General features: G+C 43.3%; 1 protein-coding gene and 1 pseudogene across 1 annotated transcript in view; one reads left to right on the top strand and one right to left on the bottom strand.

The window, feature by feature from the left end:
* RTN1 (reticulon 1) overlaps positions 1–26,701 on the top strand; it is a 251,596-nt gene that overhangs the window by 112,079 nt on the left and 112,816 nt on the right. The window contains exons 2-3 of the mRNA XM_052647374.1: positions 10,969–11,742; positions 22,910–23,659. Coding sequence (XP_052503334.1) covers positions 10,969–11,742; positions 22,910–23,659 — 1,524 coding nt within the window. The remainder of the gene's footprint in view (positions 1–10,968; positions 11,743–22,909; positions 23,660–26,701) is intronic.
* Positions 19,083–19,601, bottom strand: LOC128054296 (glycine cleavage system H protein, mitochondrial-like; annotated as a pseudogene).

Raw genomic sequence — 26,701 nt, 5'->3', positions numbered from 1 at the left:
GCTATTTGAGTTGTCTGTTCCCACTAATAGATTCTGAAGACAAACCTTGGACTAAAGGCTGGAAGCAGCAGTGGAGAATAAAGTTCAATTCTAAAAATAATACTGAGCCCTTAATGTGTATCAAGCATGATTCTTAGTGCTTTGATTCCACTGTCTTACTTAGTTTTCACAACAATTCTATGAGGTGATATTATTAACAGATGAGATGGAAGCACAAAGGCATTAGGAAATCTGCCATACAGCTAGTAAATGTTGGGAGTCTGTATTAAAAGTCAGGCATGTGACCCTGGACCTAGGCTCTTAACTAAAAACACTAATTAATAATTTGGTTTTCATAGCAAACAGTGAAACTAAAGTTGGAAGATGGCCAATCCTGAATCTCGTGGATGAGATCCTGAGATGGGGAGGGGATTTAATTTGATAACTTCAAAGAACCCTTCCAGGTCTTCTTTTCTGAAAGTGTCATACCTGACCAGAAAGATGAATCAGGATATATGACATGCCAGGGCTCCATATAGGACCTTCCTCTTCCAATTATTATCATCCATCAGACACTCACTCCCCAGCGTTGCTGCCACAAGTAGCAAGGGGGCCCCAAACTTCCAGTTACAAACAATGTCTTCATAGTGAATTTTTGTGGCACTAGGTTTCTAAGCCTATGTATATAGGGAAATGTCCTCCACTTTGTTCTTTGCATATGGTAAGTGTTCCACAGATTTTTTTAATTGAATTAATGCATGATTGATGGTAAAGCTTATTCCAAAACTCTTGAATGTGACTCAATCCAATAGTAATATGGAGGTAGTCGTACCTTCAGTGATTACTGAGGACATACTATGTGCAAAGCACAGTGCTAAGGGACTCAAAGTCGTGAAGAAGTACAAGACATGGTTCTGAGCCAGTATAGAGACACCTTTGTCTCTGGTGACAAAGGCAGGAAAGCTGGTGAATCCCAAACAAATGATCGTGGCTTTGGAGTGGAGAGGAAGGAGAAAGCACTGGGGAGTGGCGTGGTGGGAGGAAATTGCCTACAGGAGGTTTGGAATCACCAGAAGCTCTATTTGGATTTAAGGAAGAGTGAAGGAGGCTCCCAGTTGAGGAAGTGGGCTTGCACAGAAGCATAGAAGTCGAGTATCTTACTCAAATTCTGGGCTTGAACAGGTGTGTTACTTGAGCAGACTCAGAAATAAAACCAAAAAGGCAGACTCACTGATGATGATCCTGAATTCTAAGCCAAAGGATGGGCAAAGAGCTCACCAAGGGCTTTGGAATAGAGAAGTGACATGGCGAAAGTGATGTTTTAGGGAGGTGAATGTGTCAGCTGTGTGCAAGGTGGCACAAGGAAGAGGTGGGACTGGAAGCTGTAGGACACTGAGGAAGCATCACACCGATTCAAGTAGAAGGTTGATAAGGGTCCAGCTGGGAAGGTAGCCGTGGATGGGAAGTAAAGGAGAAAGGTCGTGTAGGATCAATTATCAGGATTAATTAGATGAGTCTGTGTTGGTGGGGAGGGAGCAAAAGAACTCACCATTAAAGTGTAAACAGAAATTTATAGTACACATTTTTTTCTTTCACTACTGTCAATATACACATAGTGTTAAGGAAATGTGACCAAGAACAGTTATTTTTCTATTTGGAAATCAGAGAGCACAATTCTTCAACAAATAATATAAAGGTTGGGATAACTCTTTTTTTGTTGTTCCAAAGGTAATTCTTTGCACGGTGAAGTAACTCAGAGCTTTTTCTGTGTTGAAAACATTAAAAGTGGAATATATCTAAATTAGGTGGGTGAATTAGATAATGGTGATGGTTGTATAATTCTGTGGATATACAAAAATTGCTGAGTTGTATATTTTAAGAGTGAATTTTATGGTTTGTGAATTATAAATCAGTAAGTTGTTTTTTTTTTTTTTTTTTTTTTTAAGGCAATGGGAAGTCTAGGAAGGGTTTTAAGGACTTTTTCTTAAGATCTAAGTAAATTATAAATAAATGTTTCTTCCCTCTCCAGAAAAGATTGTCCGCACCCAAGAAGGCCACAGAATCACATTTACACCTTTGAACACAAAAATGTTCAAAGCAAAAAAAAGGTCCCCATACTTTGAAGCTCATCAGAACTTGCATTCCATTGCATCTCAGGACTTGGCAGTGTTATGCTGTCTAAGACCCTGCGGAGACTTGGCAGCATTATGCTGTCTAAGACCCTGCGGAGAACTCAGAGAAACTTAGGCAGTGGTTTGCTGCTGGGCTAGTTTTTTTCCTCTTACAGAATTTTCTGCTAAAGGGATAACTCTGCAAGGCAGTGCAAGCCCTGGCTCTTCATAGTGGAGGAAAAACCCAAAACTTGCTGAATCATTTTTTTATTAAACATTAATTTTGCAGTTCCGACAGCTAAATCTGTTATTCTGGCAGGCAAGCTTTAAATAAGGCAGTGAGTTGGGGAAAGGAAGAGTAGTTACTCATATTCTTAAAGTCCAAGCATGTCATCAGCATTGACTTTGTGTCTTTTGCTAGGGACTGCAAGTTCATGTTCTCCTTTTTACTTGATTAACTAATCACATAGATACATTTTTAAAGAATGGATGTCCCTGAGTTTCTCAGCACCCATTTGTCATGTTAAATCACAGGGTACGTCATTTTAGAAGGAGAATGCTTTCTAGGTGACACAGAGGCTCCTGGTGCCTCCTCGGCATATCCACCCGTCAGAGGTGACTCTCTTGTCAGGTGTGTCACAGCCTCCGTCTGGGGGCCTGCTGATTTCGTAGCATTTAGAAAAGATGAATGGGAGTTTCAGGGAAAAAGCCTTACTGCCTATGCTCTGTGCGGGCTACCACCATCCATCACATGGGCAGTCTAAGGGCAAATGATTCTTGGAAAAGTGAATGCAGATTCACCCTAGGTCACTTGTTTCTGGTCTGTAATTTTTGAATTTTAACATGCATCTGTCACCCTACTCCCACTGTCATTCCAGGTTTTCATATACCCCCCCCCCCCAAATATTTCTCAAATTAATGGGACTATATACCTATACCTCTTAGTGTTGGCTCTATTTAAACAATAATTAGTGGTTTTGTTTTGTTTTTATTTTTAAAAGATGTTTCTCTAATGGAGCACATCTACCTCTGTGCTCAGAAAACCTGTTCATATAAACTATTCTTTGTTTCTGGCATTGTCTATATTTCCATTTCAGAGCAGTAAGAGGGTCTTTATGAGTTACAGGAGAATCATCTTAAACCACTGTCGACTTGTCTCTACCCTGAGGAGTAAGAATGAGCTCAATCTACAAGAGAGAAACCTCATCTGTAGGCATGGAACATTCTCCCGCTTTTTCTATGTCTTTGTAAATTTCAGCATTTCATACTTGTTAGGCATTACCAGGCATTACCAGTTCCTCACAGGATCCATCAGTTGCATCACTAGAAAATACTTAACACCCAATCACCTGCTTATGGAGCTCTGCAGACAGCCCTGACCTTGCACTCTTGGGACTTCAGGATCTAAGGCAGACCCCAGAGGGCAATATGAGTGTGGACTGGCTATATTTAACTCATTCTGGCCCAAAAGACCCTGATCACATGTCAATAGATAGGATAAAGTACCAAATGGATGGATGGTATATGTTGCAAATTCTGGTGTCCTCCCTGCAAAATAGAGGTAATTATAAAGTCCACAGCTCTCATTTACTGTGTGTACTATGTGCCAGGAAAGGAGCTAAGTGCATTATCTCATTTAATCCCTGTAACAGCCCAGTAACATGGGAACTATCTTTGCCCCATTTTAAAACTGAATAAACAAAGCTCCATGGAATTCTCTAGGCCAGAATACTGGAGTGTGTAGCTGGTCCCGTCTCTAGGAGATTTTTCCCAAACCTAGGGATCGAACCCAGGTCTTCCGCATTGCAGGCAGATTCTTTACCGGCTGAGTCACCAGGGAAGCCCAAAACAAGGCTTAGAGAGGCTACCTTGCCCAGAGTCTCACAACTGATACTAGTAAAGTCAGAAAACAAACCTAAGCTGTAGGCTAGCAATTGAATGAGCTTGATTCCGTGAGAGTCAGTCAGGAATGAAGATTTGTGGATAGACAGTTTCAAGAAAAGTCAAATACTAAATCATTATTCCTTAGTATTGCTAGAGAAATTTTAAAAATAAAATAAAACACCCACCATTTAGGAGACTACTGAATTTATCTAGCTCATGATTAGTGTTTCTGATCTAGGACATCAGTGTATTCAAAAGCCTGATTTTATCAGCACATAACAATTTCATGGCAGCTAATTTAGCTTATTTTCATGCTTTCTTCCACATAGGTTTTGACTAGAGATAGTGACTTGCGATCCTTCAACTTTTATTATAAGTACTTTCCTAAAAAAATTACTTGTAAGGTGGAAATTTGAAAATCAATCCCGTTTTAAATTTGCTGTGCCCTGCTGTCCACCTCCTGAAGGGGCATGTGTATGTCTACACATTAACTATATGTGCATCTTCCTTCATGCAAATCCGATTTCTTGATGGCCAAGGAAACAGCCAGAGGATGAGGAAGTCAGATGTTCCCAGGAATCCTTGGTTATATAAAGAAAGTAGTAATTTCTAGTCTAGACAAGGAAAGCCTTTTTATTTAGCGGATTTGTATCTAACAATGCAACAATATTGGTTCCTGCCTGGGGCAACTGGCTGATGTGCTCTGCCTCAGTCCACATAGCTGCCAGCTCTGTAGGAAGCGCTGACAAGGATTAATTGGCTTTCCTGAGCCTTGAGGCTCAGCTCTGCTTTCCAGTTCCAAGGCTCCCTCAGGACTCTGCTCTCACATAATTTACTGTCTAGAGGGACTTTCTATTTTTGAGAGTTCTATCTAATAGGCCCTATGTAATGTATGCTGCTAAGCTGCTAAGTCACTTCAGTCGTGTCCGACTCTGTGTGACTCCATAGACGGCAACCCACCAGGCTCCCCCGTCCCTGGGATTCTCCAGGCAAGAACACTGGAGTGGGTTGCCATTTCCTTCTCCAATGCATGAAAGTGAAAAGTGAAAGTAAAGTCGCTCAGTTGTGTCCAACTCTGTGCAACCCCATAGGCGGCAGCCCACCAGGCTCCCCTGTCCCTGAGATTCTCCAGGCAAGAACACTGGAGTGGATTGCCATTTCCTTCTCCAATGCATGAAAGTCAAAAGTGTTTAAGTGAAGTCGCTCAGTCTTCGCAACCCCATGGACTGCAGCCTACCAGGCTCCTCCATCCATGGGATTTTCCAGGCAAGAGTAATGGAGTGGGGTGCCATCGCCTTCTCCATGTAATGTATACACATTTTCAAATTCTTTGAACCTTGAGAATCTTTTAGGATATTTAGCTCAATTTAAACAGGACAAGAGGTAGGACATGACCACATTCAAAGTATTTAGATTATTTTGTTGATTTTATGAGGGTTTTGACATGGTCCCATTTAAAATGTATGATTTACACAAGTGATTTTGTCCCTCTTCCTATACTATTCCCTCTTCCAAATACTATTTGGTAGTATTTGTGACATCCTTTCAATTTTATGCTGGGTTTTCTGGGCAAGAGGAAGCTAGTAAGATGAGGATTTCAGGAGTGGGAGTTCTTCCCAATTATTGATTCTGTCTATAGTCTCTCTAGTAATGTTGATGTGACCCAGAGTTTATCGCCTCAATTATTGCTATATATCTGGGAAGCCCCTATTCTTTGTGACATCACCTTCAGGAAAATTATATTGATTCTGCTCTACAGGTAAAGAAGAAATGAAGGAAGTTGTGTCCCACTATGGTGAAGCCAATTGATATAAAAATCATAGACCGTTGGAAGAGTCTTCTGCTGTTGTCCTATCCAACTTTCCATCAAATGCTGGTTCCTGCCTAGATGGATGCTGGGCCTCTTTCCATCTGCCTGCCACTGGGATCATAATAGTCTTGTTCCTGAGATGCAGCTCCCACCCATTGTTGGATAACTTGAATTCTAGACGGTTCTTTCATATAAGAGTTTAAAAACATCCTCTTTGTAACTTCTCATCAATTAGTCTTAGTTTGTTCTGAGTAGTTGCACAGAATGTCTACTCATTGATTGATTGATTGATTGGGCTATTCATTCATTTATTCATTTTGGGGGCTGCCAACTGTGTACAATATATTGTACAAGAACATGAGTCTCAGACTCTAGGAGCTGACAGGTTAGCAGGCGATAACATAGACATATCAAAGTCATGTATCGTACATGTGACACAAGCAGTATAATTAATGGGAAAGGAAGGGGAGAACAATATGAAGGGGTCAGGTCTTGACAGGTGTGGTCAGCAGACTCATTTTGGTGATGGTTTAGTAGCTAAGTCATGTTTGACTCTTGCAACCCCGTGCACCTCTGTCCATGGGATTTCCCAGACAAGAATACTGGAGTGGGTAGCCATTCCCTTCTCCAGGGGATATTCCTTCCCCAGGGATTGAACCTGGGTTTCCTGCATTGCAGGAGGAGTCTTTACTGACTGAGACACCAAGGACGCGCATGGCTTGAAGTTAAAAGGTGGAGATTTGGATGTGGAGATTGTAAGTATTAGGTGTTGGAGAAGTCATGGGTGGTCTGTATTGACCAGAGCTCAGCGTTTGAATTGGAGAGTGTAAGACAGGCCTAAAAGGGGTGGTGGAAAGAGTGTGAGATAGTGAAGGGCTTGGTATGCCTAGAGTGGAGGGTAAGAACAGTGGAGACAGAGCTGTGAGGCCAGGTGGCATTCATATCGTCTCAAATGACAGGCTGCAGGGTTTAAGGATTATCCAGTGAGGCAAAGCAGAGCCCTGGGGCCAGTTGCGAAACAGGTGACAGTTGTGTTTAGTGTGATGACTGGTGGCAGAAGACAGTGGGCTGGAGGGTTATGTAACATGCCAGATACGGGTGATAAGGGTCAGAAGCCATGTGGTGGCCCCTGCAATAGAACTTCTGACTGAGAGTTGAATGATGACTTTGACAGCCCTGGAAGCTATCTACCGTGTCTTCCCCTGGACAGCATCTTCTCCCCACTTCCCCACACATCCAGACTATTTACATCTAGCAGCAAACCCTTCCTTACTTTCTGGTGAACAATTGCTTATTAACACATGAAATCTTTCCAGGTAATTGTGGTAGAGAATCTCAGGATCCAAATGTCTGTCGTGAAATAGCTGAGAATTGATTTCCCTGCCTCTAATGTGGTCTACATTATCAGTTCAGTTCAGTTCAGTTCAGTCGCTCAGTCATGTCTGACTCTTTGCAACCACATGGACTGCAGCATGCTAGGCCTCCCAGTCCATCACCAACTCCCGGAGCTTTCTTAAACTCATGTCCATCGAGTTGGTGATGCCATCCAACCATCTCATCCTCTGTCATCCCCTTCTCCTCCTGCCCTCAATCTTTCCCAGCATTAGAGTCTTTTCCAATGAGTCAGTTCTTTGCATCAGGTGGCCAAAGTATTGGAGTTTCAGCTTCAGCATCTGTGCTTCCAATGAATATTCAGGACTGATTTCCTTTAGGATTGACTAGTTTGACCTCCTTGCAGTCCAAGGGACTCTCAAGAGTCCTCTCCAACACTACAATTCAAAAGCATCAATTCTTCGGCACTCAGCTTTCTTTATGGTCCAACTCTCACATTCATACATGACCACTGGAAAAACCATAGCTTTGACTATACATGGACAGAGTTCTGACAATACTTGGTCCACTGGAGAAGGGAATGGCAAACCACTTCAGTATTCTTGCCTTGAGAAGGCAAACCACTTCCCCATCTTGCCTTCTCAAGGCAAAAATGCTGATGTGTTTTGCCATTCCCTTCTCTAGTAGACCATGTTTTGTCAGAACTCTCCACCATGACCTGTCTGTCTTGGGTGGCCCTACACAGCATGGCTCATCGTTTCATTGAGTTAGACAAGGCTGTGATCCCAGTCTACATATAGGCTAAGCCCATATCACACAAGAAGCTTTAACTATCCTTTAGGATAAAGGTGTGTGTGTGCACACATCGATTTAAATTTAATAGCTTTTTCTTTAGTGTTCTATGTGTGTGGTAGGGAATAAGACCTGTCATTATTACCATTCCTTTTGTAATTGAGTTTGTTTTTATCTAACTGAGATGCAGGGGTGCCATATATGAAGGAAGTGTATCTAGAAGACTGTCTGAAATGAACAGATTTAACTTGGTCTGTTGCTCACAAAATTAGGCTACTTGTTGAATAAAGTGAATGTTGTTAGCAATTTAGGGAAATGTTCCCATGTGTCTTCTTACACATTCTGTTATTTATGCTTTATTCTAAATTTTAAAGTTACTTTAATTTTTCATATATTTAAGTACCAACTATGTGCCAGGACCTATTCTAGATTTTGGGCTACATTAGTGAACAAAATAGTCAAAGATTCTTGCCCTCCTGGAATATACCTAGCAAAGGAGGGGGGACAATCATTAAATAAGTAATGAATAAGTAAGTTAATTATGTGATTTATTAGGAGGAGATAAGTGTTAAGGAAAAATAAAGAGAAAAGTAGGGAGGGCCAGGGTTGCTAGGGTGTGTAGGGGAGTTGCAACCTGAGACAGAGTGGTCAAATTTGCCTTCCTTAAGAAGGTGACATTTGAGTGAAGACTCGGCAGTGAAGGGTTTCGATACATAGGTATCTAGAGAATTCCAAGGAAAGAAAGCTGCTCTTGCAATGCTATTGAGGCAGGAGAGTGCTGGAAGCGAATAGGCTCTGTGCTTTTCCATTTCCCTTAGACTAACCATGCTCATACAACCAAGAAGATAGCTTGGAAAAGAAAATTGCTAAGTGTATTTGTAATAGAACTGATTCAAAATTACTTAAAAAAGAAAAACTTCACAAACATTTAAGGAAGTACAAAGGGGGCTAGGGGTGCTTTTCTGACTTCTAGACTGCTTGGGTTTGAACCCTGGCTCTGCCACTTCCTGCCTTTGTGGTCTTTGGTGTGTCATTCAGCCCTTTTGTTCCTCAGTTTCCTCATCTGTAAAATGAGGCTAATTATAGTACCTATCCTCTAGGATTGCTTTGATGACTAAAGGAGTCAATATTAATGAAAGCTTGGCACTATGTCTGACACATAGCAAGCAGTCAAGCATTAGCTAGTAATATTACTGTTACTACTAATAGTTACTGTTACTACTTTCATGAGTTGGTGCCCTAATCTGTAATATTCTTTAAGTGTGTCTTAAGGGCTGAGTGCCAAAGAATTGATGCTTTTGAACTGTGGTGTTGGAGAAGACTCTTGAGAGTCCCTTGGACTGCAAAAAGATCCAGCTAGTCCATTCTGAAGGAGATCAGCCCTGGGATTTCTTTGGAAGGAATGATGCTGAAGCTGAAACTCCAGTACTTTGGCCACCTCATGTGAAGCGTTGACTCATTGGAAAAGACTCTGATGCTGGGAGGGATTGAGGGCAGGACAAGGGGATGACAGAGGATGAGATGGCTGGATGGCATCACTGACTTGATGGATGTGAGTCTGAGTGAACTCCGGAAGTTGGTGATGGACGACAGGGAGGCCTGGCGTGCTGCGATTCATGGGGTCGCAAAGAGTCGGACACAGCTGAGCAACTGAACTGAGCTGAACTGAAGGGTTGAATGTGTGTGTATGTGTGATCTCTGGAGAGTGTGGAGCTTAATTTAGAACATTAAAGAATCAGGTAAAATCCTACTTATGAGCAAGTGACAAGGTCTCAGTAAATGTTAGTTTCTTCCCTTCTGACAGTATTTTACAGCATAGAAAAATAATAAAGGTTTTCTTTCTTCTCCTTGCTATTAATGAACATTTTGGCTGGTTTATAAATAAAATGAAGGCCAGGTGAAAAAATTCTGTAGACTCAACCTTGGAAACTTGCTTTGCCCTTGGCACCACCAGTCATACCAAGAAATTCTCAGTGGGTCATTTTTGAATATACTGGAAGGCAAATAACCTCAGTTATTGGTGGGTAACTGAGGAGAAAAACAAAATGAGGGGAAAACCAGAGAAGAAGCAAAGCACTCTTTAAGGTGATACCACTTTGGGACGAGGCCACCAGAAAACTAGGGGTTTCTTTCTCTGAGTACCTTTAACAAGAGAAGAGATGGCATCGGTCCAGGTAGAGCAGGAGTCCCTGAATGAAAGGACTGGACCAGAGAGTTCGTGAGCCTTCTCCAAGCTCACTGAGCAGCCCTTCTCCCCAGTGGACTATCCTATTGTTCTATTTACAAACTTGAATTAACTTATATTTCCACATCTGTTTAAAGGGTCACCGTACTCTTGCCTGGAAAATCCCATGGACGGAGGAGCCTGGTAGGCTGCAGTCCATGGGGTCACTGAGGGTCGGACACGGCTGAGTGACTTCAGTTTCACTTTTCACTTTCATGCATTGGAGAAGGAAATGGCAACCCACTCCAGTGTTCTTGCCTGGAGAATCCCAGGGACGGGGGAGCCTGGTGGGCTGCCGCCTATGGGGTTGCACAGAGTTGGACACAACTGAGCGACTTCAGTTTCACTTTTCACTTTCATGCATTGGAGAAGGAAATGGCAACCCACTCCAGTGTTCTTGTCTGGAGAATCCCAGGGATGGGGGAGTCTGGTGGGCTGCCGCCTATGGGGTTGCACAGAGTTGGACACGACTGAAGTGACTTAGCAGCAGCAGCAGTGCTTAGATACAAAGAAGTGTTTTGTTGACTAATACCAAGTAAGAACCAATCACTGCATATTAAAGTAGTAGATTTTGAGAATCAACTTTCTAGTTGTCTGGGGTCTGTCTGCAACTTCTCTGGATGTGGCAGCTCATGCAGTCTGCTGCCAGAAACATACCGGTGCTGGGGGCTATGCTGAAGACAAGGAAAAACAACATGAGAGTGGTCTGAGGGAACTCTGAGGTCTTGAGGAGAAAGGATGCTGTGCCTGCACAGGCCCGGGGTGGGTGGTGGGTTAGGCAGGTGAGAAATGAAGCCAGGCTCCCCCTCACTCTCTACTGCTGTTTTGATTTATAGGTGCATCGGATGTCTCCAGGGCCATGGATCATACCTTTTCAACAGTGGCAAAGGATGGGGAAGGAGTGTGTTATACATCTCTGATTTCTGACATCTATTACCCACCTCGGGAGGATGCTACATATTTCACTGGAATTCTTCAGAAAGAAAACGGCCGCATCACTGCTTCAGAGAGCCCTGAGGAGTTGCGTCCCCCTGGATCCTCCTTACCAGATGTGCCTGGGATGGAGCCTCGTGGCTTATTTAGTTCTGATTCTGGAATAGAAATGACTCCGGCAGAGTCCGCTGAAGTGAACAAGATCTTAGCAGACCCCCTGGACCAGATGAAAGCAGAAGCCTATAAATACATTGACATAACTAGGCCAGAGGAGGTGAAATATCAGGAGCAATGTCACCCCAAGTTGGAAGAGAAAGACTTGGACTTTAAGAATAAGGACACTGAAATCTCACTAAGGTCTGAAGAGACCCGTGAGGCTGAGAAACCAATTCCTGTGGAGGGGAAAATCCTCAAGGACCATTTATTTGAGGAATCAACCTTTGCGCCATATGTAGACGATATCTCTGAAGAACAGCGCAGTGCCCCTCTGATTGCCGCCCCTGTCAAGATCACGCTGAGTGAGATCGAGCCTTCTATTGAAACCGCTACCCCAGAGAAGACCCCTGAGAAGCAAGATATCTGCCTGAAACCGAGTCCTGACACAGTCCCCACGGTCACCGTCTCAGAGCCTGAAGACGACAGCCCAGGATCCATCACTCCTCCATCTTCCGGAACAGGTGAGTGGAAATCTGTACTTTAAGGACTGAAGATTTGCTTTCAAAATACTTCCACCTCAATTTAACTGATTTAATTAACGTGTAACTTTTTCAGTCGTGTGCCCATTGTACAATGGTTGACATCTGGGGTTTTTTAAAAAGTCCTATCAGATTTGCTTTGTAAAATATTTCTTTCTTTATTTGAGGGGAGAAGTAAAAATGACACACTGGCGACATTAAAACCCTCCTGCAGTTCTGCTGTTCAGGGTAGAGAGGGAGGTGCTGCCAGGCTCTAGGGTAGCTCTTTTCCCTGCTCCCTGGGCATCTTAGCTGCTCTCTTCAGACCAATTGGACCACCTTGGACAGGGCATTTTGCATCCTTGGCTCCAGCTCCAAGTCTGTACAATGAAGGGTGATAGGGTGGACCTTAGGGTCTGGGGGGGATGGGCAGTGAGAGGAAACCTAAACAAAGGGTACTCCTCCCTTCCCCCTTCAATCTCAACACTGTCCTTTTCATCTTTTCAGTTGATTGAAGTTCTGCTTACGACTTCATTTTTTAATCCAACAATTCTATCTGGTTAGAAGTTTTAATAGTTCAGAATTCATTAGGCTGTGATCTTTTTCAGCTTGAACCTTCTACTCTGACTCAAGGCAGAGTGTTGTTAGACCACATCAGTACATCTTCTCAAGCACAAAGGGGACCTCTCAGACCTGAGTGAAAGTCCAGAGTGGTAGCCAGAGTTTCCCCACCCCACCTCGTGCCACCCCTTCACAGGAGGTGGGAGCGGGGCCTTTACGTCTCTTCTGCTCTCGAATGTTCGGGGGCATTAGGATGAAGACAGCGAGAGATCTTGAATCTCCCCCTACCTCAATTGGCTGGAATTCTGACCCTACCCCACAGTAATTTACAAACCTCTTTTATTTACAAAAAGTAACCTTCAGAACCTCAGGTAAAAGAGCTTGTACTGAACTCTTAACACAGATCTAAACCCTTCTGATTAAAGAGTGATTGCTCTAAATCCTGATGAAGCAGTCAGTCCAAGTGTTAGAACAGAGCGGGTATTTAGTGGAGGTCCCTCCTGTCTTGTTTCCCTAAAGCTTTTGGAATCCATTCTTCCCTTCCCCTGACCTTACCTCAGACTCATTCAACTGTAAACTCTTAGAAGCTTCACAGCACCCAGTTCCTGATTTTCAAATTCATTCATTTGCTCAACACACACTTTCTACACACTTTCTACACACTTTCTTTTAGTCAGGCACTCGAATAAGCACGGGTGATGTTGGAGTTGAAAAGCAAACAAAAATCAGTCTCTGCCTTCCAGTGGGACAGATGACCAGGGAAATAGTCCCATTCCAGTGTGACCTATCCCAGCTGACAACAGGAGGTAGGGACACAACTGAGTCTCAAAGCCTCCTCATGATCCTTCTGGCCACGCAGGTAAAACCCTTCTGTTAATATTATCCCGTGACGTAAAGATACTGACACTCTGAAGATAACTACATTATCAGCTGTGTTTCAGAGCTCTGGGGTTGTCTGGTGATGAGTACAGAAGAACTTTGGCCAGTCTTTGGGAAGGGTGAAATGCCCCTGCTCCTTCAGGTCTATTTACATGGCCACATGCCTTATGTGAAAATTACAGTTTACGAAGCTGGTGAGAAAGACTTGATGTGTGCATGTGTGCATGCGAAGTCGCTTAAGTCGTGTCCACCTCTGTGCGACCCTATGGACTGTAGCCCACCAAGCTCCTCTGTCCATGGGATTCTCCAGGCAAGAATACTGGAGTGAGTTGCCATGCCCTCCTCCAGGGAATCTTCCCAACCCAGGGACTGAACCAGTGTCTGTTACATTCCCTGCAATGGCAGGTGGATTCATCACCACTGAACCACCTAGGAAGTCCAAGGACTTGATATAGGGTTCATTAATTATGAGGGATTTTTTCTCTTTGGTTGTCATGACTCAGGTTCTGGAGCATCTTGAAGAGAAGACAAAATCAGATGTGGCTCTCATGATCTTGGGGTTTTATGATCTATTGGTGCCCGTTTGACAGCATGGGATAGGACAGTGGTTTTCTCTGCAGTTACTCCAAGTAAACATTCTAAGTAAGGTTTATTCCAGAAAGAGAAAGTCCCTTGTCCCATTACACAGTTGTCTCTGATGGTCAGCTCCCCTCTCCACACACCCACTACACCATAAGCCCTGAGTCATAAGACGACAGATAAGAATAAAATTAACAAAAGAGATAGGAGGAGTCCGCTTGTCTTTGAGGCTTTTCTTATTCTTTTTATCCCAAAGTGAAAGTGAAAGTCTCTCAGTCGTGTCTGACTCTTTGCAACTCCCTGGACTATACAGTCCGTGGAATTCTCCAGGCCAGAATACTGGAGTGGATAGCCTTTGCCTTCTCCAGGGGATCTTCCCACCCATGGATTGAACCCAGGTCTCCCGCATTGCAGGCGGATTCTTTACCAGCTGAGCCAAGCTACCTTAACCCCCTTCTCATTTTGTGAGCCCCTGGTACTATGAGACCCTATGCCCATAGACACTGGAGGATTTGGGCTTCATTTCATCTCTTGGGTCTCGATTCTCTCTGCCATTTCCAGTGCTAACTGGTAAGACAAACACCAAGAATTACATATAATCCTACATAGAAACTGAGGAAAAGGCAATCATCCTAAACAAAAGGAATTTAGTTTATCACTGTTTAATGAATATGGAAATTGTCAACTACCTCTGGGGAATAATTCTAATTATGTGAATCATGAATCAGGAGAAGTTATAATTTAGAAAAGTTTTAGCTACAGACCCTAAATCTTAATCAAGGAGTCTAATATACTTTCTTCAATCCAATATATTATTCCATTGTGCAGTTTTCTCCAATGTACTTAATTATTTTCATCATATTAAATAACATACCTGGAGGTATGGAGGTAAAAATTCTTACAACTCAAATATTGGAAGTGTCTTCTAAGTAAAGATCAGTCATGAATACAAGCGAAATGTTTTAGGAAAATACAGTAAGTGCCCTGAGGCACCAGAACATTGATCTGCAGCATGCTATTTCTGACACACATACCTAGAAGTATATTATGGTGGTCATGGATGTTCTTTGAGGTGTTACCTTAAGAAAAGATAATCAACAATCAAGAGGCTATGATAAAACCACCATGTCCCTTAAGAAGAAATAGCAATACAAAGTAAATCAATTCTAACTCTTTGAAAACTAGTGCTGCTGTTTATTTCCTTGCATCAATGAGGTCTGTGATTCTCCTAGCCACTTTGCAAATTTATTCTTTTATTCAGAATGCTTATTGAGTGACTTCTATATGTCAGACATGTGCTAGACACCAGACACATTGCAGTAAACAAGGTGAATAAAGTCCCTGCCCTCGTGGAGCTTACTGCTAGTGAGAGACGTCAGTAAAAGGAAGCACATAAATAAACAGTGTAATTTCATGGAGTGTGAACACTAAACAGTGATAGAATGTTGGGTGTGAGAAGGTCAAGGATGGCCTCTGTGACCTGAGATCTGTAATCTATGATCTGAAATCTGAATGAGAAGACCACAGTTCAAAGAAAAGGATTAACAGGGACCCAAGGTTTAGAGGTCAACTAATGCACAGGCCTCAAGGCTCAATAGAGCCTTGGGAACTGAAAGATGATACAAAGGAGCAAGGGAGAAGTATGAGACATAATAGAATTGGAGAAGTAGACAGGGCCTAGAGCATTCAAGGCTTCACATGCAAGAGCAAAAAATTTGAATTTTGTTCCAAATGCATTGGGAAACCACTGGATAATTTTAATCTGGGAAAGAATGCCATTCATTCATTGTTTCACTTAACAAACATGTAATGACCATTTACTCCACGTCAAGTATTGTTTAATCGCTGCTGTGGATATAGTGGTGAAACATAAGATTCCTCCATGTATGGAGTTTGCATTTTAATTGACAAGACTTACATACAAATAGGGCTTCCCTGGTGGCTCAGAGGTTAAAGCGTCTGCTTGCAATGCGGAAGACCTGGGTTCATACAAATAAATAAATGGTATACTATCAGGTTGTTATAATGGTTATGAAGAATGATAAAGCAAGGTAGAGTGTAAGAGAGTGATGGGGGCAGTCATGAGGAAATGCTTTTCCTTGCCAGTGGTTTTCGCCAGAGACCTGAGTGGGGTGAAGGAACAAGCCATGTAGATACAAGGAAGAGGTGCCAGGCTGAGCTGACAGCCAGTGCAGAGGCCCAGAGAACGTTCTGAGTGTTCTAGGAGCAGCTGGAAAGTCAGTGTGGCCGCAGTGGGGCGAAGGAAGGGAAGAGTGGCAGGATCAGATTTGTGTTTCTAAAAGATCCTTCTGGATGACAAGTGGAGAATGAGCTGGGAATAAAGTGAATGTCACCACTGTTCGTGGTTGGACACTGGCATCTGTGACTTGATAGACTGGCCCATATTCACCTTCCTTTTTTTTTCCTTCTAAATTAAAGCATCGTAATTAGTAGCAGCAGGAAACATACCTTCCCATGCTGGATGGTTCTAACTTTCACAGTTTCTATATTCTGTTTAATCATCAATGACTCTCTAGCTTTGCTGTGTCAGTCTTGTGCTGTGCTAATTTGTGTCCAGCCCATATTCACTTTCCTTTTTTCCTTCTGAATGAAAGCATCATAGGTGGCTCAGATGATAAAGTGTCTTGCTTACAATGTGGGAGACCTGGGTTCAATCCCTGGGTTGGGAAGATCCTCTGGAGAAGGAAATGGCAACGCACTCCAGTACTCTTGCCTGGAAAATCCCATGGACAGAGGAGCATGGTGGGCTACCGTCCACGGGGTCGCAAAGAGTCGGACACGACTGAGCGACTTCACTTTAAATTAGCAGCAGCAGCAAACATACCTTCCTGTGCTAGGTGGTTCTAACCTTCAGTTTCTATATTCTGTTTAATTATCAATGACTCTCTAGCTTTGCTGTGTCAGTCCTGTGCTGTGCTAAGTTGTGTCTGACTTTTTCCAATCCAATGGGCTATAGCCCGCCAGGCTCCTCTGTCCATGGGATTCTCCAGGCAAGAATACTGGAGTGGGTTGCCATGGCCTCCTCTAGGGAACTTCCCTGGCCCAAGGATCGAACCCACATCTCTTAAATCTCTGTGTGTAGCAGGCAGTTCTTTACTACTAGTGCCACCTGGGAAGCCCAGTGTCAGTCTTGACATAAACCCATAAGTTTTTAACAAGGGTAGGAAAACCTCTGTTTTGTTCTAAAATTTCCCCTGATTTCTCCTAGCACTTTGTTAAACTTTTAGTTCACTTTTAGAATGGAGGGTAATGTCTACAATATCTACTGAGTCCCATTTCACTCATAAGAAAGATGATTTTTTTTGAAAGTAGTACTTTTACTTGCCCAACATGAAACTTACCAGACCTTTTCCTCCCACACTCCACTGGTACCATCCTTGTGTGTTAGTGGCTCAGTTGTGTCCAAATCTTTGCGACCCCATGGGCTGTAGCCCTGCCAGGCTCATCTGTTCATGTAATTCTCCAGGTAAGAATCCTGGAGTGGGTAGCCATTCCCCTCTCCAGGGAATCTTCCTGACCCAGGGATCAAACCCGGGTCTCCTGCATTGCAGGCAAATTCTTTACTGTCTGAGCCATTAGGGAAGCCCCTACCATTGTTACCTTTGAGTAAATAAACCAACATCCTCAAGCCTTATTTTCTGAATGCTCTAACATAGTGGTTTTCAGCTGGAGATAGGGTTGCCAGATAAAAACATCAATATTTCCTAGGACATCAAACAGTCCTAGTTAACTAAGTATCCTGTATCTTTACTTGCTAAATCTGTCAACCCTAACTGGATGTGATCTTTAGAATCACCTTTGGAGTTACAAAACGCTGATGCCTGGGCCCCATCAAGACTTAACTTCTACTAAGTCAAAGTTTCTGAGCGCAGTTTTGAGCCACACACCACTCAAAATCAGTGAGGAGAAGGAAGGGAAGAGCGGCGGGATCAGATTTATGTTTATACAACTCAGAAACAGTTTCACCACTGTTCTGAGACTTCCCCAGCCGTCCAGTAGTTAAAAATCTGCCTTCCAATTCAGAGGACGTGTGTTCAGTCCCTAGTCTGGGAACTAAGATCCCACATGCCGTGAGGCCACTAAGCCCATACACTCTACTACTGAGCCTGAATGCTGCCGCTAAGACCCGATGCAGTCAAATAAATTAATCAATTAAAAAAACATAAACAAAGCAAGACCAAAGGACCAAAAGTCACCCTTAGAAAAAAAAGAACCATTGTTTTTAACGATTTGAGGTCATTCTCACATGAGCTCTGTTTGTTGAGTACATCCTGTGTGCCAGGCACTGTACCTGGTACTGGGGATATGATTTGGGTTGTTTCACTTTTTTGACTGTTACAGATAATGCTGTTATGAACACAGGGTATAAGTTTTTGTGTGGACATAGGTTTTCAATTCTCTACTTATGAGTGGAATTTCTGATTTAAATGGAAACTCTAAATAGTTGAGGAACTGCCAGACTAGTTTCCAAAGCAACTGGATCATTTCACATTCACACCAGCAGTGTCTGAGTGTTCCGGTTTCTCCAGATCCTTTTCAATACTTAACTACGCTCTGACTTTTTGATTCTAGGAATCCTAGTGGGTACGAAGTGGTAACTCATTGGTTTAGATTTCACTTCTCTGGTGAATTATGATGTTGAGCATATTTCCGTATGCTTTTCTGTCATGTGTAAATACTCCTTGGAGAAATGTCTATTCAAATTATTTGCCTATTTTTAACTGGGTTGTCTTTTTATAATTGAATTGTAATAATTTTTATTTTTATTTTTTATTATTTTTTATTTTATTATTAAATTGTTTTTTCTCCTGCAAGGCTGTTACTTCACTGTATAAAAATAGCACCAGCAAACACAGTATACTGCAAAATTAAGATAGTAATATTCTTCATTGGACACTATACAACTAACAAACTTTTCTCCACTGGCAGTTATTTCTAGTGGGAAGATAATTTTGACCCAAATCCAAGGATAGCTGTAAGCAAGTTACAGTGTCATATAAGGTTTAAGATAACCATGTTATCCTTGAATTACATAATTTTTGTAATTAGTTTTACCAGAGATAATTTCAGGAATTCTGTATATTATAACTGGAGCCTAGCCTAAAAATCACAGGATGCTGTGGAAAAGATGCACAGTGTTTATCTGAAGTCATTAGATAGTTACGAGGTATTTTCTTCAGGAAACATTGTTACAAGTTGTTTCTTTTGCTAAAAGTTGCTTTTTAAATATCTATCCACCACTAATTTAAGACAACTATGCTAGATTAAGTTGTTTCAAAGTAGTTTATTTAGGGGTTCCATTTTCACTCCTCAATAGATTTTATGTATTTCTCATATGCTTCTTCACTCATTAGTTCATCTAGCGCTGAAGGGTTACTGAATGTTATCTTGATCAGCCAACCATCTTCATAACAAGACTTGTTGACAAGTCCTGGATTTTCTGCTAGAACTTTATTAATTTCAGTTACTTCTCCTGATAGAGGAGAATAGAGTTCACTAGCAGCTTTCACACTTTCCAAAGCACCAAACTCCTCGTTTGTTCAACTTTGTCCCAACTTCAGGCAGACTACAGTAAACAACATCTCCCAAAGCTTCCTGTGCAAAATTGCTGATTCCCACTGTTCCAACACCATTTTCTGTTGTTGCCCATTCGTGTTTTTCTGTGAATTTCCGCACCGACAGCAGAGCAGGGCCGGTGCGCAGCGCCTGGACGGCACCCGCTCGCAGTCCCCAGGGCCGCATCGAGCAGGGCGCACTGGGTGCCGAGATGGCACGCAGGCTGCCGACCGCAGCCGCATGCTCCGCACCATGCGCAGCGCCATGTTCGCACCGGTGCCTGAATTGTAATAATTTTTAATAGATTATAGATATAAGTCCTGTATAAGGTATATGATTTGTAACCCATTCTATGGATTGTCTTTCTACTTTCTTGATGTTTTCCTCTAAAGCAAAAAAATGTCTAATATTGATGAATTCCAATTTGTATATTTTTATTTTGTTGCTTGTGTTTTTGATGTCATGTCTAAGAATCCACTATCTAATCGAAGGTCATGAAGATTCACTTCTATGTTTTCTTCTAAAGTTTTTGATTTTAGTTCTTACATTTCGACTGAATCCATGTAGAGTTAATTTTTAATATGACATGAGGTAGGGGTTCAGCTTCATTCTTTTGCATGTGGTTATCTAGCTCATTTATCCTCTTCTCATTTTCTGAAATATAATTTGTCCTATCTTAGACCCCACCCACTTTTTGAACAGATGTGGCCTGATATAGTGAGAGATGCATGAAACATAAAGACTTGAGTTCAGATTTAAGCCAAGTCATTTCTAACCATGTGGCTGTATCATTCAGGGCCCTACAGGAAACAAAAGTGACACACTCAAAAGTTGTAACTGAAGAGGGTTAAAAGAAATGGCTATTTACAAATGTAAAGACATTTAAAGACAGTTAAAAAAAAAAACAAAAACAAAAACAAAAAATGGTAAAGCACCCAAGGACTGGCAACATTAAGGATCTGTTAGTACCCTGGACCCAAAGCGGGAAGGGGAAGGAACAGCATTCCCAAAGCCTGGAGCTTCAGAAACAGCAAGAGGTATAAATACCCCAACATTTGTCTCCTTCTACCTCTTCTGTGATTGCTATTGGCTGAAAACAACCAGAAATCAGGGAGGAAGGAACTCCAAGTAATACCTTCTATGTAGGTCAGCCTCTCAGAACAGAGAACAGGGCAGAGAAAGATGGGAATAAGTCCAAGGAGGCAAAGATAGAAAAACCAGTACAGTGATCTTGGACAACTCACTTTACCTATTGCCACTAGACTCTAAGCCCCATGTATGAAGTGCCTGTAACCCAGCAAATGCTCAACAAGTGGAGCTGTGATGCTGCTGCTAGTGATAGTGCTCTGGAGGTACAGGCTGTTCCTTCATTCACACTGGCCTCTACTTCCTATCTTCTTTCTCCTTCTTCTACCCTATCATTGCAAATTAATGTAACTTTTACACTTTTTTGCTGTTTGAAATCACATGTGCACAACTTACTAAGGAACTAACTTCTATAAAAATAAGTTAAGGATCATGCAGTACATCTTTTCACACATAAACTGTGCTTGAGATAATGAGGTTCTTGTCTTAAGTTACTGAAAAACAACAACAACATAAATCATATCACTTCTCTACTCAAAATCCTCCAATGGCTTCTCATTTCACTCAGAATAAAAGCCTGAAGAGATCCTACATGATGACCCCACTTCCCTGCATGCATTTTACCTCTTTTCCTATTTACCTATTTTCCTACCCCCTTACTCGCTTTGCCCCAGACATGACTGCCTCCTTTTGATACCTAGATCATTGCAGCTCTCACCTCCAGACCTTTGTACTGTCTGTTCCCTCTGCTTGGCATGCTTTTCCTCTGGGTATCTTCATGAATCACTTGCTCACCTTCTCAAGTGTTGAATATAGATAACCTTCTCAATGAAACCTATCTTGACTACCCTATTTAAAATGACAAACTCATCCCCGTCCTGTCACAGTCCTCCTGATCCCTTTACCCTACTTTTTTTCCATAGCACTTAACATCTTCTAACACACTATGTACTTTTTTACTACATGCATTATTTGTGTATTGTATTCTTCTCCCACTAGAATATAAGCAGAGATTTTGATTCCTGTTTCATTCACTAATACATCCTAAGTGCCTATAAGGGAGCCTAACACATAGAGGGCTGTCGATAAATAATAGATGAATGAATGATACATGGATAAAGGATAAAATCATTTTAGCTTTTAGAGAATCAGACAGAGCTAAACTCTTTTATCCACTGGGGTTCACCCATAGTCCTAAAGTGACAAATTACCTAGCCATTGATAGTCTCCCCTTTACCCTCCCAGTGACCTCAAAGCTTTGGAGAAATGACAAGTAGTTCTTGCTTCCAAAAGGGCCAGAAATCACTGTCTAGGATATTCTGACATAAGGCCCTGTTGTATTGGCAAGGGGAAAACCAAGCTCTTGAAAACTGTTGTTATGGCCATCCCAAGTAGTTTCAGCTAAGAGAGAAATATCAGTAAGATTGCCCATGAGGTTTGGGAGCCATCTGAATATACATCAGACAGAAGGCAGGCACTTACCCAAAGGATGTGACTATTGGGTTTTGTTCTCAAGAGGAGGTGAAGAGATGAAAAAAGAATGACAGTGGACTCTACCATTAGAAGCCCTGCGGGATTGTGCAGTATGGTGGTCTGCAGAGCCTGCTTAGTGGAACTGGCAAAAAATTAGTCCTTATATTGCTCCACTTTGTTACACTTTTCACTAAAGCAGAGTAAATGTATTGATTCTTATGGAAAATGTGAAGGTTGGAAAGCATGTTGTACATAAGGATCCAAATTAGCTTTCTTTGTCTTACTGAAGCAGGGAACATGGACAGGAGTTCATGGACAAGGAGTTATTACAGATTTGTTGACACTGGTGGGCCAAATTAGAGAGTTATATATATCAGATTGGGGCATCCCAGGTGGTGCTAGTGGCAAAGAACAGGCCTACCAAGCGCAGGAGACATAAGAGACGTGGGCTTGATCCCTGGGTCAGGAAGATCCCCGAAGGAGGGCCTGGCAACCCACTGCAGTATTCTTGCCTGGAGAATCCCATGGACAGAGGAGCCTGGCAGGTAGCTGACAGTCCATAGGGTTGCAAAGACTGGACACGACTGAAGCGACTTAGCACACAAGCATACATTGGATTATCTGGTGAAATCTGTGATACTGGAAAACTTCCCTGAGAGGCGGATTAGAAATTAAAACCATGACTTCTAGAATCTGTGCCATATTGAAACAGAAAAATCAGCCAGGTGCTACTTCTAAGAAATTGCTGCGTTATTTTTAAAAATAGCTAAATTAAGATATAGGTATATGAAACACTGATTAATTGGGCCATAACAGTAATTAGCCTTTTAGTTCAGGTGGCCTTTCTAGCATAGCCCGGGAAACAGACTATTTTGGGGGCTAATAAGATATGTGTTTTTTAAGCAAGGAGAAAATATCTCCTCTAATGGAGTTTTGTTTTATTTCCTCTCTCCCTGTCCATCTGTCTGTCCTTTTGTGTGCTTCTTTGGCGCTTCTTCGCTCTGTGGGACGACAGAACCATCTGCTGCAGAATCCCAGGGGAAATGCGGCATCTCCGAGGATGAGCTGATCACTGCCATTAAGGAAGCAAAGGGGTTATCCTATGAGACAACGGAGAGCCCACGGCCAGCGGGCCAGAGGGCCGAGAGGCCCGAGGCCAAGGCCAGGTCTGGGCTGCCCACCATCCCCAGTCCCCTGGACCACGAGGCCAGCAGCGCGGAGTCGGGGGATTCGGAGATCGAGCTGGTGTCCGAGGACCCACTGGCCGCTGAGGATGCGCTGCCCTCGGGTTACGTGACCTTTGGTCACGTGGGCGGCCCGCCGCCGTCACCGGCCTCGCCGTCGATCCAGTACAGCCTCCTGAGAGAGGAGCGTGAGGCCGAGCTGGACAGCGAGCTCATCATCGAGTCGTGCGACGCCTCCTCCGCCTCAGAGGAGAGCCCCAAACGGGAGCAGGACTCACCGCCGATGAAGCCAGGTGTCCTAGACGCCATCCGGGAGGAGCCGCGCGCCCGGGTCGAGGAGCGCACCCCCAGCCGGCGGGCCCTGGCAGAGCAGGAGCCCTTCCTCACTTTCCCCTCGGCTGCCCCGCGAGCCAGCCCGGAGCTGCCCTCCGGAGACCCTGCCCCCGCCCCCGAGGGGCCCACCGCTCCACAGACACCCGTGGAAGCAGCGAGTTCCGACCAAAGCTCCCAGGCCACGAAGGCCCCCGGGCTTCGGGGCCCTGGCGTCATGCCCCTTCTGCTGTTTATCAATAAGCAAAAAGGTAAAGTGACAGCGTTCTTGATTCAAGTAGGTTGTCTGCTTACAGTTCTCCCCCTGGGTGCGCCGAGATACTCAACAGAGGGGCGTTGGTCTGGCTCAGCCCTGTAGTCAGGTCCTGATTGGTCAAACAGTTGGCCAAGAACAATTCCAAAGAGGGTGGGGAGAAGAGAGGATTCCGATTCTTAGCTGGGACTTCCACGGCAAAACCATGTGCTGTGAGCTACGCCTGGCTGGCTGAACCCTAGCATCTCCAATAATAAACAGTTTTGTGGACACTCCAGGATCTCCTGAATGAGTGAATGTGTCCCCCCTTTCCTTCCAGAACTGGATTTCCTCACTTGGGATGGGATGGGGTTTGTTATTGTCTAAGGCTCATTTCCGGCTTCCCACTCCCTCAGTGATGGAGTGGGCTTACAGTCCCTCTAGGTGCTGAAACCCACCATTAGCACTTCCATTTTGCCAACCAAACGTGCTTCTTAAATGGACCAAGAGGATCTCAGTGCCATCCTTTCTCTTACCAAAAACAAAGCAACCACAACAATAGAGTTTCTCTTGTCCCTTGGTAAGACCTAAGGTGACTAATTTTAAAGTCAGTTTTTACTTAGAATGATTTTAATCTGGCCATTATATTTTCCCTATGAGAGATCTTAAGTTGAATGAAGTCTTCAAATTCAGAAAAAATGGAAGCCATTACTTTGTCTTTTGGGCTTTCTTGCCCCCAAGTCATCCTCCACGCTGGATTGCAGCTGTGTTATGGAATTCAGGAAGGGAATTAAAGTCAGGTGAACAGTAATAAATTAGGCATTGCACAGTCTAGTTAATGGGGCTACGTTGAAGGTATACAATCTCTCTCCAGATCCTGGGGAGAACTTGAAAACAAACCCTAAAAGCACAGCTCTGTTCATGGTCCCCTTTCCCCTGACTCCTCTGCTTTGTGTGTGTGTGTGTGGTTTTTTTTAGAAGTATTTTTCTTTTTAGGGATAAATGATTCTGAGGGTAACACCCTCCTTCCTGTTTATACGCTAACTTCAATGTTAGTAGCAATTAAAGTGCCTCATATAAAAATAAAGGACAAAATCTTTCTCATTATAGATTGGAAGCTCGCTTCTAAATTCCTTCAAATGAACACATTGCAAAGGGGGAAACAGGAGGAATGTAATGAAAGATAACCCTGCTGCGTGGTTACTGGTGGCCTAGACACGTGGCATCATGTGGGGGCTGACATAATTGACTCCTGATATCCCAAATAACTCATCCCTGAGAGTTTAAAGTATATTTAGTGTGTGCAATAGGGAGGCTCTTCTGTAACAGACTTAGCAGTGGAAATGTGTATTTGTTGCATGAATATTAGAACTAATTTGGATTCTTTTGCCACCACTCTGACTGTGGTGGGACAGGGCCCTGCAACTTTCAGGGAGCTTGAAGCAGGAGCGCTTGAGTCATTCAGAGTATGGGTTCATATCACTGCACTGTAACAGGCATGTATTTCCATTTTATCCCCTGATTAGCATCCCCATAGTGAAATGGTCACATGTGCACGGCACTGCTCAAATATGTTTATCCTCAAAAGTAAGGGAATCTGAAGTCTAATAAAGAGAGAATGGTATTGTGCAGGCCCATTCCCCTCATTAGTATATTTGAGAGATAAGTACCGCAGCAGGACTGACTGAGCGACCAAACTCCAATAAAGAACTAAGGTGATGGAAAAGTACCGCTGTGAATGCAAAGGCTTCAGAGCGTATTTTACGGCTGATTCTGGTACCATTCTAATCTCTGTGCAAGTTGCCCCATATGGCTTGGACCCTCTGCTGCCACGTTAGACATTAGAAAGGAGAAAGTGGCAGTCTTTTCAAACGATTAAGGCATACCACGGTGAATAGTCTCTGCTCTCCTCTGCACTGAGGGATCCTTTGAAATCCAGTCTCCCACTGAAACTCGGCGCTCTCAGCCTCATTATCTATGAAGAGAGTCTGAAAGGTTGTTCTGAGGCAGCCGAGCGCTGGCGGTGCTGCGCAGATGACTCGGTGCTGCCAGCAGGTTATTGGAGCCCTGGGGTTCTTCTGGTCTCACCCGCTCCACCTCAGCGGGTGGGAGGAGCAGCCTCCCCCAGGCTGTTCTTAATCACTGTCTGTGGACAGGAGGGTTGCACTCAAGTCAAGTGCAACTCCCCGCAGCAGTGGGGTCAGGTCAGCTTTTGTGGTTTCCTCAAGCCTCTGGCAGTGTAAATGCATTCAAGTTCATATATTCACAAGTACTCTCTTCTCCCTGGCTTTGAAGTTATCCTGCTAATGCTGGTGCTGGGCTAAGTTTTGGAAAGGTCCAGAAATATTTAGAATGAGGTTTGGCAAATATCTGACATCATAGCACATACTGTCAAGGAACATTGGGCTTTATTTACTGGCATGTGCTTGTCCTGACAAGGTCTATTTATGGAGCTTCTTACCTTTCGGAGATGTCTGCTGCTGTTGCACTGAAGACCAGATGTGCTTCATCATATTCCAGTTTCCCTTCTCTATGCACCCCCTGAGCTCCTGCTCCCCTGTTATTTTGCTTCCCCACACCCTCAAGGATGGCCTCTCAAGAACATGACAGGGTAGATAAATTTTCACTGTTGCAAGGTTGACCCTTTTAGGAATGTCTTAGTTGAAAACAAATGAAAAAATCTCAATAAAACACTAATACCCAATGTGACTCATCAGGGTGGGAGTGCAGTATATTTCCACCTATTTGATTGCAGAATCTTTTATTAGAGTGCAGTGTAGGGTTCATCGTCTACAGAGCATTCTTTGAGAAGCAGTGGTCTCTGGGTACTCACCTCCGTTCCCAGCATTCTGATTACTTTTCCTTGCAGTTCAAAAGCATAGTGTTAGACCAGCCACCAGGATGTCACATGGGAGCCTGTTAGAAATGTCAAGCTCCTTTCCAGACCTAAATACTGATTAGAATCTGCATTTTACCAAGATGTCCAAGTGATTCCTATTCATGCTAAGGCTTGAGAAGCAATGCTTTAGACCGTGGAAGTCAGTATTAACATTCTGACCTG

This window comes from Budorcas taxicolor, chromosome 10, assembly GCF_023091745.1.
Source record: "Budorcas taxicolor isolate Tak-1 chromosome 10, Takin1.1, whole genome shotgun sequence".
Taxonomy (NCBI): domain Eukaryota; kingdom Metazoa; phylum Chordata; class Mammalia; order Artiodactyla; family Bovidae; genus Budorcas; species Budorcas taxicolor.
This window is presented reverse-complemented; position numbering and strand designations above follow the sequence as displayed.